The sequence below is a fragment of the Bombus affinis genome, chromosome 16 (genome assembly GCF_024516045.1).
Source record: "Bombus affinis isolate iyBomAffi1 chromosome 16, iyBomAffi1.2, whole genome shotgun sequence".
Taxonomy (NCBI): domain Eukaryota; kingdom Metazoa; phylum Arthropoda; class Insecta; order Hymenoptera; family Apidae; genus Bombus; species Bombus affinis.
Genome location: NC_066359.1, coordinates 2,905,628 through 2,929,400, shown reverse-complemented (window position 1 = coordinate 2,929,400; position 23,773 = coordinate 2,905,628). Strand labels below are relative to the sequence as shown.

The 23,773-nt window shown below is 45.8% G+C and overlaps 2 protein-coding genes across 10 annotated transcripts in view; both read right to left on the bottom strand.

The window, feature by feature from the left end:
* LOC126925478 (GATA-binding factor C-like) overlaps positions 1 to 11,535 on the bottom strand; it is a 96,438-nt gene extending 84,903 nt beyond the window's left edge. For 4 of the 9 annotated variants that reach the window (XM_050741045.1, XM_050741047.1, XM_050741040.1 and 1 more), the window contains exons 1-2: positions 4,723 to 5,036; positions 3,582 to 4,039 (exon numbers count right to left, since the gene is read on the bottom strand). In XM_050741045.1, the coding sequence (XP_050597002.1) occupies positions 3,582 to 3,765 (184 nt within the window). In that variant the 5' untranslated portion in view covers positions 3,766 to 4,039; positions 4,723 to 5,036. Of the gene's footprint in view, positions 1 to 3,581; positions 4,040 to 4,722; positions 5,037 to 5,057; positions 5,205 to 5,252; positions 5,843 to 10,963 lie in introns of those variants that run through there. The other 5 variants (XM_050741041.1, XM_050741043.1, XM_050741042.1 and 2 more) reach the window with 5 other exon arrangements.
* Positions 1 to 23,773, bottom strand: part of LOC126925482 (uncharacterized) — a 126,620-nt gene that overhangs the window by 4,188 nt on the left and 98,659 nt on the right. The gene's annotated exons all lie outside the window — the stretch shown is intronic.

Here is a 23,773-nt window from a genome sequence, read left to right as displayed (position 1 = left end):
GACTGCTTGCTCTGGAAACACGTTCTCACACGGCCAGCAGGAATTCCTGAGGACCATGGCCGGCGGTGTCAGGGGGTCAAGCACCGACGCAGCCAGCACAAGAAAGAGGAAAGAGGGAAAGAAGAGCGGAGAGAAGTCGTAAAGAAGTCGCAGGGATGGCGAGCAGCCGCGGCTCCAACGACAGATAGAGATTTGATTCCGATTAGGGCGCTGGTTTTTTAGCGCAGCACGAGTTAACAGAGGACCGAGTATGATCCATGCACGTCGGCAAGAATCAGGGATATCGCGTTCCAGGGCCTCGAGATCCGACCGGCTGTATCGAGTTTCGTGCCTCTTCGTGCACTTTTTGGCTCCTTTCCCTCCTCTGTCCCACCGCCATCTCACTCTGTCCCTTTTGCGCTCTTTTCCCTCTCAGCTTCTTCTTTTCTCTCTCTTCTCTCTGCTTTTTCATGCTTGGCCAGCGACGGAGAACCGAGAACTATCGGCGTTACCTAGACCGTACGCGCTATCGCTTTTTCTCGGCCTCGTCGTTATACACACGGGCGAAAAGCGACGCGCAAACAGACAACCAACGACCAGAGAATGGAGGCCCGTTGAAACTTCGCCAGGCTTGGTTAACCCGGCGTTCTTTCGTTCAGATTATTCTATTTCCTTCGATATGGAGAACTACCTGTGTCATAGTCTTCAACGAAATACCAGAGAATCGTTATCGATACGCGTGTGAATTTTCTTCTCCTTCCGATTAGAACGTTAACACGTTGACTGACACGCGTGTTTTCCCTGAAATGTCCGCCAAAGGCCACGCGTATCGCTAGTACAGTGCTAGTACTCCCATCGATATTTTAGTAATGCGAGTAAATCATTTTTTTAACAAACAATTTTCGTACTACTCAGGTCGTGATAATTGTAGCTGTTTTTTTGGTGTAGATGTCACTGCTGGAGTACTCCGCTTTTCTCCTCATTTTTTCGCGCAAGAAAAATCGGATTACGGGTGCCGGGATTTGAACCCGGGTTCCGAACGTTCGTAACCTAAGGCGCTAACCGCTGGGCTGCCGTCGTCCGACACCATTTGGTATTATCCGATGGTATTTGTTGTCGAGTGCCGGCACATTATTTTATAACAATTCAACAGTTTTATTATTTCCTTTAGAACATCTTTTCAAAAACCTACTACGATCCTTCGCAAGTAGTCGAATAAACGCCACCCGAATACGGGTGACGCGGTCCTAGCGGAAACTTTGCTGTCACCCGAATACGGGTGCCGTGGCAGTGAACGTGTTTTAAAGGTGTTTTGCTGGTGGTAGAAGATAAAATTTCGAGGATCGCGGCAGGGTTGAGTTAACCGGGTAGAGCTGGTTCTGACGACCGCGGTGAAATAGTCGACTGGAAACGAAAAGTCATTTGCCAAAGGTGCGGAGGGTTCGAGAGCAGCAGACAGAGAGAAACAGAGCCGCCGTTTCGGCGTACGCGGTCGCGTGCTCGAAAGTGGATAATCGAGGCTCGATTGCGCACCGAGATGCCGGCCTCGAGGTTAAGAAGCAGCATGTTAGTTTTCAATCGCCGTACTCGCCTCTAATTCGAGGCCGGCGTTCCATCCACTTCCGGCGAGTACGCGATCGTGCGTCTTCGCGTGAAACGATGGCCAGCAGTTTCGAAAGAAACCGTCGACCATGGGAATCGTTAACCGCGAAAAAAGAACGCCGCCGAAAGAATTTAACGGCAAGAGGAGAGAGTTTCGTGCAGCCAGGCTGATGTTTTGCAAAATTTCCAGGAATTTTTTAGTGCCCCGGAGGGCAGCCTCGACACGACGACATAATTAAATATCCGCGTGGTAATTAACGAGCTAGACCAAGACGCCATTAGCCGATCGTTGAACCGAGTCACGAGAGACACGCGAAAAAACCAGCGTACTCTACCCCGTGCGAGTATGTCGGCCAGCTTTACGACTGTTGGGGGTGGAAAGACCGGCGCACGCCAGCGGCAACCCCTTCCCTCCGCCAATTTTTAATCCTTAACCCCTGTGTGTGGATAAGCAATTTTTATATTCCCTCGGACAATCGTTAACGTTCTATGACAAAATATCGCGAAACAACGTTTCCTCCTCGTTCCTTTAGGCAATTTTACGTCGATTCGCGTTTCACGCGACAAAGATTCATGCAAAATATTTTGTATAACGAAGCTTGACAAACTTATTTATACCGGCGCTTTTTACACAAGCGGTTAACCGGCTACCCCATGCACTTATCCCATACGGAGTAAATTATGGTTGCCATTACGAAGGGAAGTTTCACCGGGTTATACAAAGTGTCGCGTTCCGCAGCTACTTGTTTATTAGCATCCAAGCTACGAATTATAATCATTAACGTAATAATTATTACGCACACATAAGTAAATATATATATGTATTACATAGCAATTATCGATAGAATAAATTACAATTACCAAGCAGCGACGGAAGAGGCAAGGTGAACGCGTAGCAATGCGTGTCACGCACGTATGCGAACTTCATCGTGAAATTATATCGCAATTTCGAGTGACTTTTCGCTCGAGCGGATACATTGAGACGGTACTCGTTACGGTAAGGGAAAATTGAGAGTAAAATTATCGCTATACATCTGGCGTTTCGCGGATAGGACGTTCGAACATTTTCGTCGATTACACCGAGGGTTAACGCGCAAAAAAGAAAAAATCCAGATTCGAGTAGGATAGGCAGCGATAAAGAAGCTTCCTTCGGCTTTATCTATCGATCGATCAACTGGAAATCGAGTGTCTCTTTTCACCGAAAAGCGAGAAGAATTAGGCGAAGATGACGATAAGATACAGGTTACGTGCCGCGGGTGTATTTGCCTAAGCAAACGTAACGATATCTTATCTGCAAATTCGGCCAGCACCCTGCACGATCTTGCCGAAAGAAGTGGAATAATTCCAACCACACCTTCCACGTTTGATCGTAAGATTTATTAGATATTATTGCTTCTCGTTGAGCCGTCCAATATATTTCAAATAATAAATTAGTATACTCGCTATATTGGCTGAGACGCTCGTGTAAGTCGTAAAATAGGATCGCTAATGGCTCGTTAATTAGATGGCTGATAATTCGTTGATAACTGGTTGATAACTGATCGACAGTAACTGTAACTCCGCCGTTCTAATCTCAAAAAAAAACACGCCCGAAAATGGAAATTATTACGACGAATACACCGCGCGGATTTTCACGTGAAACTGGAACGCGCGCGACCCGAACCAACGAAATATCGAAAACGCACGGACGTCTGAACTATTAGGTTGTCCGGAAACTGTCTTTCGTTTTACGAGCAAATGTTTTCCTTCCGTATTATTTTCTCGAATTACGACGAGAGAAACACCGCGACGTTTCACACACTTGGCTTCGCGTTGTAAAAGGCACGTTTGCGAAAGAAAGACACTTTTCCGACGACCTGATAGTCCGTTGTTTTCTGTAAATACTCGCCTCGATAAGGACGCTTCGTTACACTGTGGAAAATTCGCATGAAAATCCGCAGTTCGTTAACGAAGCGTACTTGAAGCGCTGCTGAGAAGAAGAACAAAATGATTACACTTACTGTGAGCGTAATGTGCGGCGGCTGCGGGGTGATGGGCGGTTGGTCCTGCGTGGGGGTAGTAACCCCTGTAATCGGTGGGGTTGCCGACGACTCCGGCGACTCCTGCGCCCCCCGAGGGCGGCTCCAACGTGGACCTAGGGGGCTCGTACCACCTAGCCGCGCTCGACTCGCTGCTCATGTCCATCCTGTCGAGAATGCTGTTCTTGCGACTAGCGGAAGGGTGAAAGGTCGACGATCGGATCGTTCAGAGGGGGTTGCTCCAGCAGGGGGAGAACCAGGAAGGATGCACGGGGGTAGGGGGACGCGAGGGGGAAGGGAAATGGAAAGGGGATTAGGAACGCTGCCAAAAACGCCTCTCTGCCGGAAGCGTGGTCCTACTGAAGACGCTCGGCCAGGTCATAGGTAATCCTGGCGCTTCGTTCACGATCGCGAGGAAAATCTGTCTCTGACCCCGCCTTCTGCAACGACAAAGAAGAAAATGCGTGTGCGGTTAGTGGACGGAGGAAAGGTAGGTACACCTGGTGGTCCGTAAGTCAGTCGCTCGCTTCGTTCGCGGCAACGTACGTCGATTTTCTTACTCGTCCGCAGGCGATTTTACGAAACCACGAAACCGCGTGTATCGCGAAACGAAGCGAGGCATCGGCGCGGAACGTTGAAATTGCGCAAGGTCAAAGTTGCGGTACGTCGTTTTGCCGAAAATTACGCGTGCGCGCGTAACTCTGCTCCGGCTGCTAGTAAAAAAAAAAACATGTCATTCGCGGGTTACATAACACGAACATCACCGAAACTGGAGACGTGGCCGGCGAAAACCGCGGGATCCGGTGGCGAACAGTCGGTTTATCTGGTTGGGCGATTAGACGCGGATGATCGAAGACACAGGAACGTGGCTGTTTTCTTCCGCTCCTCGGCGAATTTCGTGAAAAGGAGCGAGATAACGAGAGGGAAAAGGCACTAGCAGCGCGAACAACCGATCTAAGATGCCGCGCGCGCAACATGGTAATCGGATGTTGGTCGCGCTGACGTCGATCGACCGGCCAATTTCCACGGCTCTTCCTTCCGGCCGAGGTGGCGGGTCGATCTCTCGGCCAGATCTTCGCAGATAAACGCGCGAACAAACCAAGAAATTCGCGGCCAGACTCACCCGTCCGCGATCACGATAGCCGATCGCTCCGACAGATCTCGGTTAATTAGCTCCCGATCTGCGCGCTTCAGCCAGGCGACACTGATGTGTGCTCGGCCCACTCGACCATCGAGTGCCTCCAAATGATTTATCAATCGGCCCGGGTACACAGTCGATGATCAAGGTCGTGGATGACGTAACCAAAAGGACCGATCGCCCGATATCGATAGAGCGTTGTACGCTCGGAAAACCACCGCAATGGACAATGTCTTTTATCGCCTATTTATTTACTGCTATAAGACCGTTTGCTGTAAAATTCGATTGCGGTCAGTCAGCTGTACACAACGATACGTAACTGTACACATAACGCGTGAAAATGATAATACGCTAGTTGCAAGAACTTTGCTCCTTCTCGTGAAGATCGTCACGGAGGGTCGCCTCCTCGTGGTCGTCCGTCGAAAACACGATGGATTAGATAAAAATGGGAAGAAATTTGTGGAAATGGATGTTTTTAATGGTCGATAGAATTGCTAGAAAAATATATCACGTACGTACAAGTAGTCGATGACGGAGGGACGAGGCGTTTTCAAAATTATATGTCCAGGCCAAACAAAATACTCGAGAACGAGATCCGATAAGATATACACAAAAAGCCTGGCGATAAGATTAACAGCACGAAATCGGCCTCTACGCGGTTCCAATAATTCTTCGCGTCTCTCGCTACTTTCCACGCTAATTATAATTCAATAATTGCGCTCATAATGATCGCCAATTTTTCCACTATTTAGACAAAAGTGCACAACCTTCCAGTTTCTAGCCTCCGAGCTCTACCATCAGCAGCGAAACCGCAGCCAAATTCGCGTACGCGATTCCTTCGATTCCGTTTCCAAGCGATTACGATTCTGTCGAATTCGAAGACTTTGCTGTTCCACCTACTGCACGTCCACGGCACGCGGTCGCAAGTGCAAGCGAAAAACGCGTCGTACGACGACTACCTTTCTCGTGGCTATACGTCTTACTTGGAGTTTGGAAATTCGGAGAACTGTACGGCCAAGTGTCTCGGATGATCCTTAATATCTAAAGCTTCTGCATAAATTCCGACTGAAATCTAAAGATACCCAGAGTCCTGCGGTGATTCTACCAAAAGATAAGAAAAATTGCGGAACTCGTGGAAACGGGTCGACCGGAGGATGGAAAAATGACAGAATTCGCCGGGTCAGCTGCGATTTTTGCGTTACGCGACGACGAAGGGTGGCTGAAGGAGGCGAATCGCTCGAAAGCAAACGGCGGAGATGGCGGGGGACAAGCGGAAAGACGATCACGATCGCCGGCGTCGATATTTTCGGCTGATCACTCCTTGAAATCGTGAGGTGGGCTTGAATGTTTCGACCATCGAGATAAGCAACCTCGCCAGCCGATAAGAAAACTACCAAATGACTTTAGACAAGATTAGGAGAGTCGAAAATAACCCAAGAGAATCTACGCTGCTGCGTTCTACGCATTTTTCGTCGCACCATTTTCCAATCTGAATCTTCTATTACGGACGCAGCAGTTGGAACGCAGAATCTGACCACGTCGCCCTACGACTGTCTTTATCAGCCGAAATGGACGTTGCATTTCGATAAATATTAGGAAAACTCGCGTGGCTTTGAAATATTTCATTCTGCCATTGCACGTAATTTCTTCGCCTCTCGTGTACTATATCTCCCTTTATCGATAGAATAATCGAAAAAATCCAGGTATCTCGAGAGATACAGAGACGAAAAAAAGGTTTAAAGCTCGAAGGACGTCGGTGGAGAAGGTGAAGTTTGAGGAACGGTGGGATCGTCAAAGTTCAAGTCGTTGGCAGTTCAGAGTCCAACTCTGTTATTATTAAAACTGGCGATTTCGCGCAAGAGCCACGATATTTCGACAAATCGCGAAAAGATGCAAGGCAACGGATCTTATCTGGTTTTATCGGCGAGGCAGTGATAAGATTTTTGCCCGGAAGGTTCGGGATAGAAGCTGGTTAACTTCCATCGTGGTCATCGGCGCGTCATCGGCGCGAAAATCGCGGCAACGCGACGTTCCATGATTTATCGCAAGAGGTGACGACGTTACATCATCGCGGCAAAAAAAACACGTCCATCGAAGCGAGCCGGCCGATCACGTATCGCGTAGACTAATCTTATCGAGATTTGTTAATCTTGTTCCGTCCGAAAAAAAAAGAACGGCGTCGCGTTGCACGTGCGAGCAAATCGCCGCCGATTTCGTGACACGGCGACGAAAATCGTTAAGCGGCGACCTCGAACCTGAAGCAAAGTCCACCAAAGACTCACGTGCAACGTGAAAAAAAAATGTATCCAGTCGGATTAATCGTTTGCCCTTTTCCGGCCGATCTTTCCACGAGCCAGAATTAATTACGCGCCTCTCGGATCGCTCCTCTCTTCCTAGATCTTCTTTCTCTCGGCTACTTTATTTTAGCGGCGAACAGAAAATCACATTGCATGGAAAAAGCAAATATTTGGAAAGTACGCGTATTCGAATGGCGTCTGTGGAAGCGCGATATTTCGGGTCACATCGGTCCGGCCAAGATCGGAAAATTGATTCTCCGACGAAGCAGCGTAAGTCGGAATTACAAGTATTACGGGGAGCAGCGGTGATGGAATAATATTTAAATTATCACGCAGATCGCATCAGGTGTTATAGATTTCCGATATGCCGTTAGAATCTCTGTTGAGAGGTCAGCGAAGAAGCGGAACTGGCTTGGACCTTTCAGAAACGTGAGCGAAAGACAGCGACGCAGAAAATCCTATGCCGTTGACCGAAATTCAATTTCATCGTCGGATGAAAGAAAGTTTCAAGTTGATACACCATGAGTTTCCTATCGATAGCTTTACCATACAAATAACAATCGTTTGCTACGTGCTCTTATCGAGCACAGATACGTTTTGCAAAACTGCAATATCTTTTTGTGTCTTTCGTTCTAGAAACTTTACTTTCGTTTCGTACAAAATCGAGCGCGAATTTTGATTATGCGGTAGCCGGAGATTCGGATAGGCAGAGAAGCCGTAAAGCGTGGAAACTCGACGACGGTGGAGATGGTCGACGCGAGTGCCAACGACGAAGATGAGAAAGTCGCGCGTGCGTTCTCAGCCGTCGGACCGAGGCTCCAACAGGGAAACGCGATACTCGCAGACCTGCGAACCTCTGGAGGCGGAATTTGTCGAATAAAACACTGCACGTTTGTTGCAAAGTGGACGACGACGACGAGAGGCAAGCAGAATCCTACGTCGATCGTCTTTACGAAGAATTCTCCGATCTCGTAATTCACATCGAACCTGATAAATGGGAAATACCGGATTCGATGATTTCCGACGAACAGAAAAACGCCTAGATCCTTGGAGCCAACGTTACCAAGAATTTTCGCAATACGAAGATCTTACTCGATATCGTATCGACCAATAATTCGATTGTTCATTACAGAAACAATGGAGCACTCGTTGATGATCTACGATATCGTTCGATTTATCGATGACTGGACCGTGGTTTCTTGCACATTTACAAGAAATTCGAGGGTGTAGAACGCTGCACACGATTGGTGTGCGATGTTCGGAAGATGTGCGAGATATCCAAAGTGGAATACTAATCGCGATATTTAATAAATCAAATGCCTATTTCCATACTATTTCTCTCCCTCTTCCATTTCCTTTCAGTCGTGGCAATTGGTAAAAATATAAAATCGAGTAAAAATGCGCGGTCTATCGACGACACAGTCGATTCATCGCGTTTAAAGATGGTAGGACGCGAAATCCGCGTATATAAATTTCCGCTGGAAAAATCCCTCCGCAACACACCGTCGTGATTTTCCATTAAATACGCAACTCCGTAGAAGGAACGAAGGACGAAGAATAATTAAATAAAAATTCGAGTAAGGAGAATCGATGGATGGCGAGGCAGGAGGAGGAAGGGAAGGAGGATGAGGACGAAGAGGAGGAAGCTACGCGGCCGGCGTTTCGTCGGCGAAGAGAATGTTTATCGCGAAGAAACGAGCGAATTGCTTCGAATGCATGGTTGCGCTAATAAGCGGAGGCATTTCGCGGCTAATAAATGAAAACAGAAACCGACGGTCGTTTATTATACTTGCAAATTAGCAATTATAGGCCGCGCGCAAACCATCGGCCGATATCGCCTCCCTTCTGCAAGGGGTGAATTCCCTTTGAAAATCATCCACTTTCTCGCCGACTCGCCGCCCTGTCCTCCAATTTTCTACCTGTCGCTCCGAGAAATTCAATTGCCAGCGTCCGACTGGCGTATTGGATACTGTGGCAACACACAGATTATGCTTTGACCTGCCAATTTTTCCTGTTTACTCGACATCCACACTCCATGGAATCTTACAACAGCGTACCCAACGAGATATTTACAATTTGAAAACAGGCGAACTACGCTCTGTGTTTACGGAGAACGCAATCGACCCGACGTGACAATTGGTCGCGGCAGTTGTCAACTTGATGGTTGGAAAGAAAATATGATTGACGTTAACGTATGTTAATAAGCTGCTAAGTGGAACGTACATGGAAACTAAACGCGACTGGTCGAGCCGCGTAAAGGATACGAATCGATGGCGGTACGAGGAAACTTGCGCTTAGGAAGCGACGAATGTTCGATTCTTTCGAGTCCTGACTCGTAGAGATTTTGGTAAATTTGAGAGAGGATTTTCTTCGTTTACGAAGCGGGAATCATCACGCTGTATCCCTAAAGGGATTAGTTACAGCAATTTTAAATCATCGCGCTGACGGCATGCATAGTCTTCACTGGCTAATCGATTAGAAAAGAACTAGCAACAACGGAGCTCGTTGCTTCTCAAAGACGATACCTACGACAGGCACTAACGACGCTCGTAATTTTCATTTCCTCGTCAACAGATTTAGCCACGGCAGGCAAACGGCCGTTGCAAGAACAAAGGAAAATCCTGAGTCGCGGAAAGTCCTGACTCACCACGCGTTCTCGCCGGGTTTCTTCCGGTGAATTGGTAAATCTACCTGCGCCGTCGGAGTTCGATCGACTCCGGTCGCCCAACGCACACACACATACACACGCTCTGTGTCTCTTTCTGTTTTCGTGGAAATCAAACTGTTACGCAATCAACCGTAACGAGTTACACGAGTATTATTCGTGCATCGGGTTTCTAATTTACCATGGAAAGCCGGTAACCCGATCGATCGGAAAAACTGGACTCTCCTATGCCGCGGTTTCCCCTGGGAACCTAAAATTCCCAATCGAATAGCAAGGATTACGCGACATTTCGCCTTTCTGTTGCTCTGTGACCGCGAGGTCGTAACGCTGACCGAATTTTCCCAAGATTCGAGTTAACTTTTAGTTTCGTAGGGTGGTGTGTACGCAAGCTGAAGATAAACAGCGGAGCGTGAAAGAGAATTAGCGACCGTCGGCGCCATCTTTTCGTCCCACTGCCGTGAGCAAACAAGCAATTTCTTCGACCTCTAAATAGACTGGAGTCAACGACCTATTCGAATAAAAAGGCGCCGCTGTTTTTGTATGGAATCGCAGGCGCTCGACTGTAAGCCGTTACATTTTTCACGCGAAGGTAGGCGAACGTTAGAGGGACGAATTTCGAAAGCAACCTACCGACAACTTGAATTTCTCCTACGTAAGGACCTGAGACTTCCTAAATTCCAAAGTCGTACTTTCTCTACTAAAAACGGGAACCGGAGTATCGCTGCGACTCTGAGAACTCTGTCTCTACAATTCCGACTTCTCCGACCTTCGATCCTAAGAAAATTCGACCTACGGACCGATGGCAACTCTATCGCGATACGTTGACTTTACGACGCCAATTTTTCTCCACAGCGACCGGATTTTCACTCTCGACTCCGTTTACATCCATCGCACTGAGAAACACGAACAGAAACATCTGCTTGGGTGATGTACAACGACCTCCTAAAACGACCCTGTACAGTCGAAGGAGAAACAACCGAACTATTGCACACTCGGAAGAGAATAGTCGAACGCGAAAGACAATGGAACGAAGGCGCCAGAGGAAAAGCGTGCGGCGATCTGGCGCTTAGCAGGTATTCGCTGGAAATTGTCACTTCTACTCCAAATCTAATGCGAATCTATTGCAAACTTTGCGTTCGTTACACCGATAAAAGGATAGAACGTGGACCGCGGAGCAAAGTGGTAGAGGCTGCTGCTGTCTGGAAAAGGAGTCGGCGATCGGTGGAGCGGCGGTTCGCGATCGTTACGAGCCAAACACGCTTACCTGAACAGTTATGAATTCCGAGTGGCGCGGTATGTCGCCGCGCGGCGTCTCGTCGCTCTGTGGGCGTGTTTCAATATCGTTATCACTAAGTTAGCACCAAGAAGACACTGCACAGTACACACACACAGCACATCGTGGCGTTCGGATGGTTGCCCGCGTCGATAGCTGGGCCCCTGTGTATCGCGCGCGTCGTCCAAGTCGTCGTCCAAGTCGTCGTCCAAGTCGTGGCCGAGCCGTTCGTGAGAAACAACAGTACGATGTAACGAAACCGATGCACAGGGAAAACGAGCACGGTAAATCGTGCACGGAAATCTGCTGGGCTTGGTGCTCGAACCGGGTCGTCGGGATGTCAGGTTCGCGTGTCTCCGCGAGTTCCCCTGGCTTTCCTTCTGCCGTCTGTTTTCCTCTCGCTCGACTGCTCGATCCGCGTTGGGAGGGGAGACAGATAGAGAGAGAGAGAGAGAAAGAGAGAGAAAGATTTTTGGAAGCACGCGCGCGCGCGCACGTAAACTCGAGTCGATGCGACTGTCGTGGCACCCGGCGCGGAACTAAGGCGAACGAAAACACCGGTCTCGACGTTCCCCTCGCGTTCACCAGCGTTCGTTAACTTTCGCCAGCGTTCGGCGCAACTCGGCACGACCCGGTCACGCCTACCGCCACGGACCAACCTACTAGCGGGCGTTTACTCCTTCCCCACCATAGAACCAACGAGAACGACCCAGCAGCGTTCGTGTTGCTTCTCCTGTCAACACCGAGCCTCTCCCTTCTTTCCAGCAGGACCCTAGCGGCGCTCCTTTTTCCGCGGTGCCTAGCCTCTTGTTTTTCCAACCGCGATTTCGCCTTTTTTTCTTTCCCTTGTTCGTTCTAGGGCTGCCCTCTTTACACTCGCTTGCCGAATCGACGATGTGCACAGAATCCGAGGATTCGCGGTTAATACGTTCGACAGAGCCGCTAACGAGTTTACGATTCCAGTTTCTTGCTTTCCGGTCGATCCGTCAACAGCAGCCGGGAAATTTACGTACCCGGCTGAAACATCCCTATGCTCCTTTTGCGACTTCTCCCATCTTTCCAACTCCGCCTTTCTCCGGCTCTCTCTCTCTCTCGAAAAGGGCTCAGTTATCCTTTAGCCAGATATTTCTGAGGAAATCGATACGAGAGATCGTGCACACCGATGACGATCCTCTCGTAGTTGCCCGATACCTTTGCAACGCCGGGCAGATTGAGCGCAGAACGGGCGGGACAAACTGTTGGAAAATGAATCGCAATTAGCATAATCGCGACGTCTGTGTGTGAACGCGCGTAGGCACGTGACAGACTCTCTTCAGCAACCGATAACGGTTACACGTGTTTTTCCTTTTTCTTGTCACGAACGTCGTAAACGAGAGACGTGTGCTTAATTAATATTGCGAGTGCGAACCGCGGCCAAACGTTGTATCCATAGTAACCTATTATCGAAACACCGTATCTACCTACATACCTACATTATTTGAAAAAACAGCGCTGGAAAATCCATCGGAGACGAATCTGGATCGCAGGTTCGGCGAAGGACAGCGGCGAGTAGGAGGCCGATTAACGGAGCAAATTTTTCAATCGCATTGCTAGCGACAGTGTGCGTGAAAGCGTCTATCTGAGCGATGATCTTCGCGCGGGGCACGCGCCGTGCCTGCCGTTTTCCTCGATCCGATCTAAATTTGGGTCGACCGATCGCGCAAGGCATCTCTTTCATCGCCACAAACGCACACAGGCGCGCATACACCTGCGTAAAGGCACGCGCTCGCACACGCTCGCCACAGAGAACGATGAAATCAGCGCACTGATCCGACGGAATTATTCAACACCTCCCTAGCTAGCGGCCGCATCTACATAATATTCGTTCGTTCGATAAGCTGGATTTCACCGGGGGACATCTTTACGGTACTTGCAAAGTCTAGCAACCACTCGCCCTTGCACTTTGCCTTCCACCACACTGAGTTTTCAATAATCCTCGTCCAACGTTTCTCGGTTGCTATCTGTTGGTCGAGAATTAACTGCTTCAGCCAAATGATTCTGCATTTTGCATTCTTATTTTCTCGCTCCCTTAGGTACGCGGATGCACAGTGGCGGATCGAGAGAAAGTTCATCAAACGGAAATTACAGAAAGATAGTTTCATGGCATGGAATTGTATTTACTATACGAACTGAACTTCCAGTACGAAAGTTAGAAAAATTCACTGCTCGTAAGTTAGTTGGGTTTCGCTCGAAGATCTTTCAATTTTCATCAAAGTACACATCAGCCGCTGAAGGGCCGTATCTGTATCTGAACGACTGAATATCAGGTGGCGCGTTTAAATCGTAAGAAACAGGACTCTTAGAGAACAAGTACACGTTGCGTGTGTAGATATTTGTATGGAATTTCGCGAACGAATAAACAAAAGTGCATTTATACACAACCGTGCAATGTTGTTTCCGCGTGCAGGCCGTGCAACGCACCCGAATTGGTTACCATAATTTTATATGTAACAGTATAGGTATTATACATGATCCATACGGTGTTCATCATCCACGGTGTCCACGTTTCCTAGTCACATTTCCTAGTCTCCGATGTTTGCGTTGTTTCCCGGTCTCACTGGTTCAGGTTGTTCAATGTCTTCCTGGTACTCGTCGAGATGTTCTCATAGGAGACGTACGAACACCTTCCTGGAACACTGTCAGATGTTCGTACGTCTCCATCGAACAGTTTCCCTCACGTTTTCGATCGTCTCACTGCAACGAGAAATACATCGAAGATTAGCACAGCTGATCTTTGTATCTGGCCAGGCGAATTATTGCAAGAGGCTGTTACAAAAGTTAGTTTGATCGTAGGATAAAACTCGGAGAATAAGAAATCTGCGTAACAAGAACGCGATTCGGACGATTTTTCTCTTATTTTCGACGGACCTTAAAACGGCGGAATCTCGCGAAAACTGTCGAAGACACTTAGCAAAGGGGTAACGCGCCGAAATATTTATAACGAGCAAACATTTGTAAATTTCGCCGGCGTTTCACTGTAAAACACTTTGCACGTTAGGTTAGACGCGCGGTTATCGGCCATCTACGCAAATTTGTCGTGCAAATATTCCGAGTCGCCGGGGGTTATTAATGTATTCAAAGCAGGCCGTACGAGCATATGGTACGTGCACGGTCTGATGGAACGATTTGGCAGCGTCGAGCCGCAGTATCTGCCAATCGGTGGTGAGAACTGCATTAAATTCGCTCGGGAACATTGAATTTTCCACTGGCGCCCGTTCTATCGCCGCGGATATTCACCGCGTGCCGCCGATAATTGCGCGATTCCGCGTGCCGTTCGAAGGAATCTCGCCCGCGTTTCTTCCAATTTTTCATCCGCCGATTCAACTACACGATGAAATTATCGGCGACCTCGAACGTGGCCGAACGATCCCGAAATTACCAGGATACATATTTCGTGATGCATTCGTGTTAAACAGGCGGATAAAGTTAAATTTCACGAAGGACAGGTATCGTAGGAAAATCTTGCTGCCACGCGACATCGTGCGAGGTAAAGATCGATCGTCGACGCGTTAGAGGCTCAAATTCGCTATTGTAATTTTCGTATGTCGGAGATGTCGACCGATAAAATGACGAGCGACAGAATCAGATCGCAGATCGGCTGGTAATTCGATGGTACGTTGTTCGGTTTTGGAGCGGGTCGGACGACTATACGGAGCTTACGTGTCTACCTAGATACAGGTACACGCGTGCACGCGTTTCCGTGAGCCGATCTGGATGCCGGCGGCCTATCTAGATGAGATACGACGATTAAGATACACGCCCCTCCTCCGAAAACCAGAGGCCGGAAAGCAACGAGAGATGAGACGACAAGAGTGCACCGACTGGCGTTACAAGTTGGCCCAGGTCGGGCGATCCGATAGCGGCTGACTTTTCCGATCCGCTCTATCGCGATGCAGCCGCGAGAACTCGTCGATAACGTCGCCAAACGGCGTTAACGAGTAACCGATTGACTCTGACGATCGATAGGTATCGATAACGCGTCAGCTTTCTTTCGTTCTATCGCGTAATTCCAAACCTGTTCAAATTCTAAAGAATATAGGCTACTGCAAAATATTCTTCCTAGCAAAGTCCATTTCTCTGGGAATAGGAAAAGGCCGATCGTTGATTTATGTTTCCTCTGTGAGATCGTTGACAATCCGCGCGTTACTGCACCGGTTTCAACGTTGTCCTCTCGAACCTCTACACGCGATCCGCTATTCGGACCTGTCTTCCACCTGAAAGTCTTTTAAACGCTCCGATTCGGATCCGATCCACGGGATCTGTTCACGGGCCAACGACCTTCGACGCGCGATCGCTGTCCGGATCGCTTTCTACCTCCGAGGCTGGGGAAAATTCTTGAGGAACATTAGCTCTCAGACAGAATTTTGCAGCACGCATTCACCTATTTTTCTCTATTTATACGTGTGCGTACGTATCTTCTTATCTCTGCAGCTCGGTGTTTCTCGCGTCTTTTACTCTTCTTGCTTCTGTTCTCTGTGACGCAAATACGCGACACGTACACGGAGTAACGTTCCACGCAACTTGTTAATCGCGCTCTTACCTCGTACGACGATAGCGTACTCGATCATCGCGATAGACGGCGAGTTTTACCGAAAGCTACAGCAACAATCGTCCGACATATCGAAAATAAATAATCTCGAGACGATAACGTAAACGGCGCAATGTAAATTCCATTTACAACGAACGACATTCTTTCGTTGTCTTATCGGCCATCGGTTTCCAACATCCGATGATGCGAAAAGAGCTCTCAGCCTTTCGGCTAATCGCAAGAACAACGTAATAGGCGCTTTACCGAAAGAAACATCTCGGCGAGGAAAGGGTTCGGTGATTCTGTGGTCGGGCCAAGTCGGTTCGATTCCGTGGCGGGAAGGACGCGTGTCTCGCTTTCACGGCGCTGCGGGTCGCCTGGGTGGGGGTAAAAGCGCGGTGTGCGTGTGGCGGTGGTGGGGGAACGGGCCGTGGACGGGTTGGCGGCGTTGCCGGGTCGCCGGGTGGCTGGAGTACCGACGGAGAGTACAACCGAACAATCTGTAGAAGCTTGTTCGGGACGAGAGAAGTCCGTAGATCAGCCAATCAGATAGGCATACCCCCCCTCTCGTCCATTGTCACAAAATGGCGGCCCTAAATCAGCCAGACTCCGCCTATCGCGACCCCCACCCTCTGGCGCCTCCAGCGCCGCGTCATGAAAAACTCCGCCTATCGATTCATTTTTACCGCTCTTGTTTCCCCTCTCTTCCCCCCTCTCTCTATTTCCCCTCTCTGTTCTGTCTGTCTGTCTGTCTGTCTGTCTCTCTCTCTCTCTCTCTCTCTCTCTCTCTCTTTGCCGCTCTCCCGTCTTCCCGAGGAGTCTTGGGATCTTCTACCGACATACGGGCCGTGCGTCTCGATTTCCAACGGTTATTCGGTCTGGAAAATCGGAAATGGAAAATATCGTAGAGATCGTTCAAAGATGAAGGATAACGAGGGTGAATCATCTAAGCGCCGGATACTCTTCCGGGATAATACGCTTCCGAATGACTTTCTATTCTCCAAATAGGCCTTCGTTTAGCCTTTAATTGCCACTAATAGTCCTAACGATGATCCGACCTTGTAATTTGTCCACGCTGCCCTGTCCATTGTCCATTTCCCATAGAGTAGCTCGACCTGCACCGCTTAGCTATTCGTCCTGCGTATTCCTTCATCCGGAATAATAAATCGGCGTCGATATCTTTGCTCCAGGAAGACTCACGTAGCCACCTGATCTATGACCATTCTCTTAACTTTATCCGCTGGCGAGCCGAATAAAAATCGGCTGGAAGACGCCCTCCGGTCATTGATTCCAAGTAACTGCGAGTTATAACACGAGCGAACCACGATATTCGCTAATTACAACTCAGTGAATTCGAAAATTGTGAAATAGGTCGATGTACCAAGAACCCGGACGTGTATCGTCGTCGATACAGCGTCTAAACGACTTTGTAATCTCGGCTCGATCTTAGTCTTACAAGTATTTACTCGCAAAAACGCCTAAGTGAGTATATACCTATTTAGATTCTGTCGTTCGGGTTGCTACTTTACGGGCGAATGTACTTTTCAAGGTACCGTGTATAGTATGAGGAGGTTGTTGGTGAAACTGTCCACAGAAACACTTTTGATGTTCAACAGAAAAGTTTATTAAACTATTAACAATCAACAGTCAACAATTAACGATTAGCTATCAACAACAATTAATAATTAAAGTGAGGTAATCGTTGGTGAAGGTGCCCACAAGAAACACTCTTGATGTTCAACAAAAAAGTTTATTAAACTATTAACAATCAACAATCAACAATTAACGATTAGCTATCAACAACAATTAAGAATTAACGTGAGGTAATCGTTGATGAAGGTGCCCACAAGAAATACTTTTAATGTTCAACAAAAAGGTTTATTAAATTATTAATAATCAACAATCAACAATTAACGATTATCTATCAACAACAATTAACAATTAAAGTGAGGTAATCGTTGGTGAAGGTGCCCACAAGAAACACTCTTGATGTTCATCAAAAATGTTTATTAAACTATTAATAATCAACAGTCAACAATTAACGATTAGCTATCAACAACAATTAACAATTAAAGTGAGGTAATCGTTGGTGAAGGTGCCCACAAGAAACACTCTTGATGTTCAACAAAAAAGTTTATTAAACTATTAACAATCAACAATCAACAATTAACGATTAGCTATCAACAACAATTAACAATTAACCTGAAGTAGTCGTTGGTGAAGGTGCCCACAAGAAATACTCTTAATGTTCAACAAAAAGGTTTATTAAACTATTAATAATCAACAATCAACAATTAACGATTATCTATCAACAACAATTAACAATTAACCTGAAGTAGTCGTTGGTGAAGGTGCCCACAAGAAACACTCTTGATGTTCAACAAAAAGTTTATTAAACTATTAATAATCAACAATCAACAATTAACGATTATCTATCAACAACAATTAACAATTAAAGTGAGGTAATCGTTGGTGAAGGTGCCCACAAGAAACACTCTTGATGTTCAACAAAAAAATTTATTAAACTATTAACAATCAACAGTTAACAATTTATAATAAACAACTAAAGATTAACGATTAGCTATCAACAATAATTAACTATCAACGTGAGGTAGTCGTTGGTGAAGGTGCCCACAAGAAACACTCTTGATGTTCAACAAAAAAGTTTATTAAACTATTAGCAATCAACAATCAACAATTTACCCTCAACAATTAACGATTAACGATTAATTATCAACAACAAATAACGATTAACGATTAACAACAATTAACGATTAACGATTAACAATCAAGAGTTAATAACCACGTCTCTCGAATTGTGTTTGCTTCGCTATGACGCTAAACCTTTCGCACTTCGCAGCTCGGGGCAGAATGAACCTTTGGTTCGAAACCAAACGGATTCTTTTCTTTGTTGCCCCTCGATATCGCCACTACACACGCGTTTATTAGATGTCCATGACGGTTACCGCGTGTGCATTCTTCCAAATATTCGGCTAAAGAACCATAGGGATATCGATGGAACATTAAGCATGTCGACCTTACGTTTTGAAGGTATAGCGCTTTGTGTCGTGAAGGCATTGAAAAGTTTCGTGGTCGAGTGCCGTCACAAATATTATTCGGGAAATATCCCGAACTAAACTACTGTACGTAACTAAATATAGTTACGTACAGCTACTTAAAGTTTCTAATTATATTCTGTTTCTAACGTATGCGTTCGGTTCGTGAACGAATAATAATAGCAATTCAGGTTACGAAATCGGTAGCCTTTTCTCAATAATTATCCGATGTTCCTAGCTTCTATCCTCGCTTTATTATCAGGGTTTCACCCGATAGAGCAGCAATTGGCCGATAATTTTCTGTCTCTGTACGCGCGTGACCTTAGGTTCATCGGGTTGCCACGTTATCGCGACTACTTGCACTTTCACCGAGCGCGTATTTTAACCACAACCATCCCCCTTCTGCCTCACCCTCCACCTGATAATCCAGATTTAGCGAAAGCAGCCTTTGGAATAAGCGGCGCGCGAAATAATCCCGCCTCTCACCGGGGTCGAAGCTCATTATCGTTAAATGTGTTCGGAAACTCATTTGGCCGGCAGCGGTCGCGAATAAAGTTCGATCGAATTATTTGTCGACCGCGAGAGTTCGTTTTCGGCCTGCTGCGCCACGATTAAATCACACCTCTAACGATTACTCTATTGACTGCTCTATGCGTCGCTCTAATGATCATTTCGCGCGATACACTGCACTCGCACCGTGTACAGCAACTCGTCGATCGGATATCCGCGGTAACACGGTCGCAATTCGCTCGGACATTTTATTCAGCCATTCTGTCGGCGATCCTAGCGTTGCAAAAAGGAAGAAAGAATATTAATTGTTAAGGATAGCTCGTGTAGAGTTCTTGGCTAATGCCACTGATTCTCTAATCTCATTCTGGAACTTCCTAAAAAACCCTACTCGCCAGAATCGGCCTGGTAATTGATCGGTCGTCATGAACATTACTGGGGGCAGCTGTCCTTGAGGGGCCATTGTGCTCTCTTTGACACAAGTTCCGAGTAGCGTAACCTGATTCGAATTCGATCGTCCACGACAAAGCACCAAAGTAGAGGATTTGTGTAGAGGATGTTTGATCGTGAGATTTATTTGACGAGATTGTTCCTTGTTGAAACCATAGAATATATATAAAAATAATTAAATAAATTAGTATACAGATAATATTCTCTGACGATCGTACAGTGTACAAGTCGCAAAATAAGATCGCTGATAAATACTCGAGAGATACTGATCGATAACTGTTAGATAACTGCTTGATAACTAAACTGTTTTCGGTTGCTGGAGGTCGGGGGAGAGTCGGAAAATTGAAATTCGTCTTTGTTCGACTGTTGCACGTTATTTTTCCCGGAATTTATTTATTAATACATTGTGTGTATCCTAACACATATTGCTACTCCGAGGCAAAACAACAGCATGATTCGAATTATCCTGTAGCTCATGTGCCGCTACATACCTTTTTATCTATTCTTTCTGCCAAAGTAAGATAATATTTCTAATATCGAAACGAGATCGAACGATATACTTTAGATCTATAAAATACCATTACACTGCTCGTTAAAGAGATAGCACATGTATTAATCTATCATTAATTTCTCGATGACGCGTGTAAAGTTTTTCGTGTGTAACGTATAATGTGAAAACATTATGAGCTCAGGATATGCGGTTCGTTGAAAATAATTAAAAATATTGCGAGGTTTAGTGTGTAACAGAAAGAAATTGTTTTATTTTAAGAACGAAATGATGGCACGTGTACGATAAGAAGATAATAATCAACATGAATTGTAACTAACAATAATTACTTATCAAACGTATATACTTATTTAATAATGGGTACATCCTTCTTTATTTTCTATTACTTCCATTGTACCATTTGCTATCGATTTATATAATTTCTGGATGTAATTTTGACTTAACGTATCCCATTCACGTACAATTGCATTTTTTAATTGTTGTACGTGTTGATACCGCCTTCCATTCGCGTATACACCGTGAACGAGTTTTGCCCAGCAATTTTCAATATTATTATAATATTAAGATCCGCGGAGCGTGCAGGCCACGGCAAAATAGATATATTATTTTTATGAAAGTATGATTGGACCAATCTTGATGTGTGTACAGGTGCATTATCTTGTTGAAAGATGTAATCAGGTCCGGAAATGAGTTCTGCATGATTATTTATTTGTTCTTTGATTAAATTTATGTATCGGACACTACTCATTCTGCCAACGATGAACCTGATACTTGTCTTGCCGAAATAACCGACGCCGGCCCAAACCATCACGCTGCCTCCTGCCATTTGTCGTCGAATTGCCGACATTGTCTGTTTTCTCGTGTCATGAAAATAATATTGCAACACATCAGGACCATCCAAGTTGAATATTTTTCGTCTGAAAACGGTACCCTTCTCCATTTATTTTTCCAACGTATTCTTTCTTTTGCAAAGCATAAACGATCTTTTAATTGTTGTACGTGTTGATTTTCGATAATATTAAGGTCCAGGGACCCCTTTGACGAGGAATATTTTTCGAATAGTTGAATATTTTTCGTCTGAAAACGGTACCCTTCTCCATTTATTTTTCCAACGTATTCTTTCTTTTGTAAAGCATAAACGATCTTTTAATTGTTGTACGTGTTGACTTTCGATAATATTAAGGTCCAGGGACCCCTTTGACGAGGAATATTTTTCGAATAGTTGAATATTTTTCGTCTGAAAACGGTACCCTTCTCCATTTATTTTTCCAACGTATTCTTTCTTTTGTAAAGCATAAACGATCTTTTAATTGTTGTACGTGTTGACTTTCGATAATATTAGGGTCCAGGGACCTCTTTGACGAGGAATGTACATACACGCGTGTATATAAGAAACAAAGGGAAATAAATCAACGTAGCTGTGGTATACCACAAATTCTATCGCGTTTGGTTTTGTTTGTGAAAGTAAAATAGTTGCGTCAACATCGTCCGATCGATGTGTTTCTTTTCGCCCAGCCGATCTTCGGTCCTCTTTCTCTTCCGCTCGCGCTGTCTTTTCCCAAATTCGATAAAATAGCGTGTTGCGTCTATCGAGCATTTCCGACTAATTACGAAGAGGACACGCTGTACCGAGCTTTTCCTGCGGAAACTAAATTTGATTTTGGCGAGGGGAAGCTCGAGAAGCTCGACCTCCGCGTCTAAAGGATAAGTTAGAAGGAAATCAGAAAGTTAAAGGCCAGGAAAATCATTAAAGGCGTGTCATTAAATGAAGGCTTCAGGGAATAAACAATTCGTCATAAAACGTCCGCGAATTTGCGGCAGAGACCAATGGACGAGTGGTTTGTCCAACAGTCCAGGTACAGAAGCGTCATAAAACCGACCCTGTTGCAAAGTGTCCCTTATCTTTTTTTGTTATCCTGAAAGCACGACAGTCTCTTTCAATGACTAATTCGGCTATTTCTGGACGCGACGAAGAATTTGAGGTATAATGTGTTTGGCCCAATGCTCAGCGACGAGTCATCGAGTATTGCCATCATTAGGCGTCGTTAGTGAAATCACTTTAAACGGTAGCCCATTAACCTTCGTTTTTCCGACTACAGAAGAAAACGGCCCAACCTTCAATGCCATTTTGTCTTTGAAACTTTCTCCTTGCAAAATCAATCTCAACGAGCGAAGGATATTTGAGACTGTCGAGCAACGTATTTACGCTCGGCCAGTGCGATCTTTTATTTCTAATGTTGCCAACAATTTCCAATATCGAATTAACATTAAACGGACATGAATCGTGTTGCAAATATGGAACATCGATATCGGCTACCTCTGCATCAGGTACGCTATATTCCTCAGAAAGATAGTTTCGTCCTTTTTATCGATTAACACGTTGACTGCCACGACACCCGTATTCGGGAGTCAGCAAAGTTTCTGGTCGGGCCGCGTAACCCATATTCGGGAGTCGCTTATTTCACTACTTACGAAGGATCGTCGTAGGTATTTGAAAAGATATTCCATAATAATAAAACTGTTGAATTGTTATAAAAGCAATACGAAAATGGTTTATTAAACAAATTATTTAGAACGTAAAACTTTAAAGCATTCTATACGTAGCCGAGGTTGGTCGGCACAATTTGGACAATAAGTTGCTGTTTTCTTCAAATTCTTTTGTGCCTTTGTTCGGCCCATTCGACGTCTTTTATTCGCATAACATGGTTCGCATGCGCGTCTAATGCTTCTTCCGGAATCATTTTTCCGAACGGCGATGTTATGTTGACTCCGTCGAAGGCAAGGATTTTTTGTATTTTCAGACAACCCTAATAATTTTCCAACTAATAATTGTCTAAATATTCTAATATTTATATTCTCCCTTGTTGCAATTTTGTAAACCGTCAAAGCGTTTACAACAGAAATTCCCTGAAGGAGTTGAACGCCGAGTTTTCCGTACCGTTTGATTCCTTTTCTAATTGTGGTGGCATAAGAAACCATTTGCTCGGAATAATCTATACCGCACTTTCCTTCGTTATATTCAACAACAGCTAATGGTTTTAACATTGCGAACGAACGAAACGAGAGATCATTCTTGAGACCATCGCTTGAGCGACTCGCATTACTAAAATATCGATGGGAGCAGCCAGCAGAGAACACTTGGTACTGCTGCACGCGTGGCCTGACGGAGATTTCTTTGAAAACACATGTGCAAAATCACGTTTACAAGCAATTTCGTAAGAACGTAGCTACTTGTAGCTAACAATCCTCGCATATTTTTCCCTCAAATTATTTATTGTTCTATCAAACTACCAAACAGTTCTTGGCAAAGCGAACAATCTCGAGGCAAATGACCGAGATATTCGACAGAAGTTTTTGATGTTGGTCTGTCAAATGTTTGAAAATGCTAGCTGCTGATCCATATCGGATACAAGTGCCGCTGCGTATTTCGTCACTGTGCTGCGATATGGTTTCTTCCTCATAGCTGGAACCGTAGATCGCTAAACGATGTTCGCGAGTGCAAGCTTCCCGGTAAATAAATTGCTGCAAGTTTCGTCGCGAGATACGCGAAGACGCGCGAGAAGGAAGGAAGAAAAGTTATTATCGGGGAAAATTTGACTTCTGGGAGGTCAGCCGGCGAAGAAAAAGAAGTCTCGCTATCTGAAACCAGACCCCAGAGAGCCTTCCCTCTTTCCTTTTTCCTCTGCCCGTTTATTTCCATCGTTTGATACCGC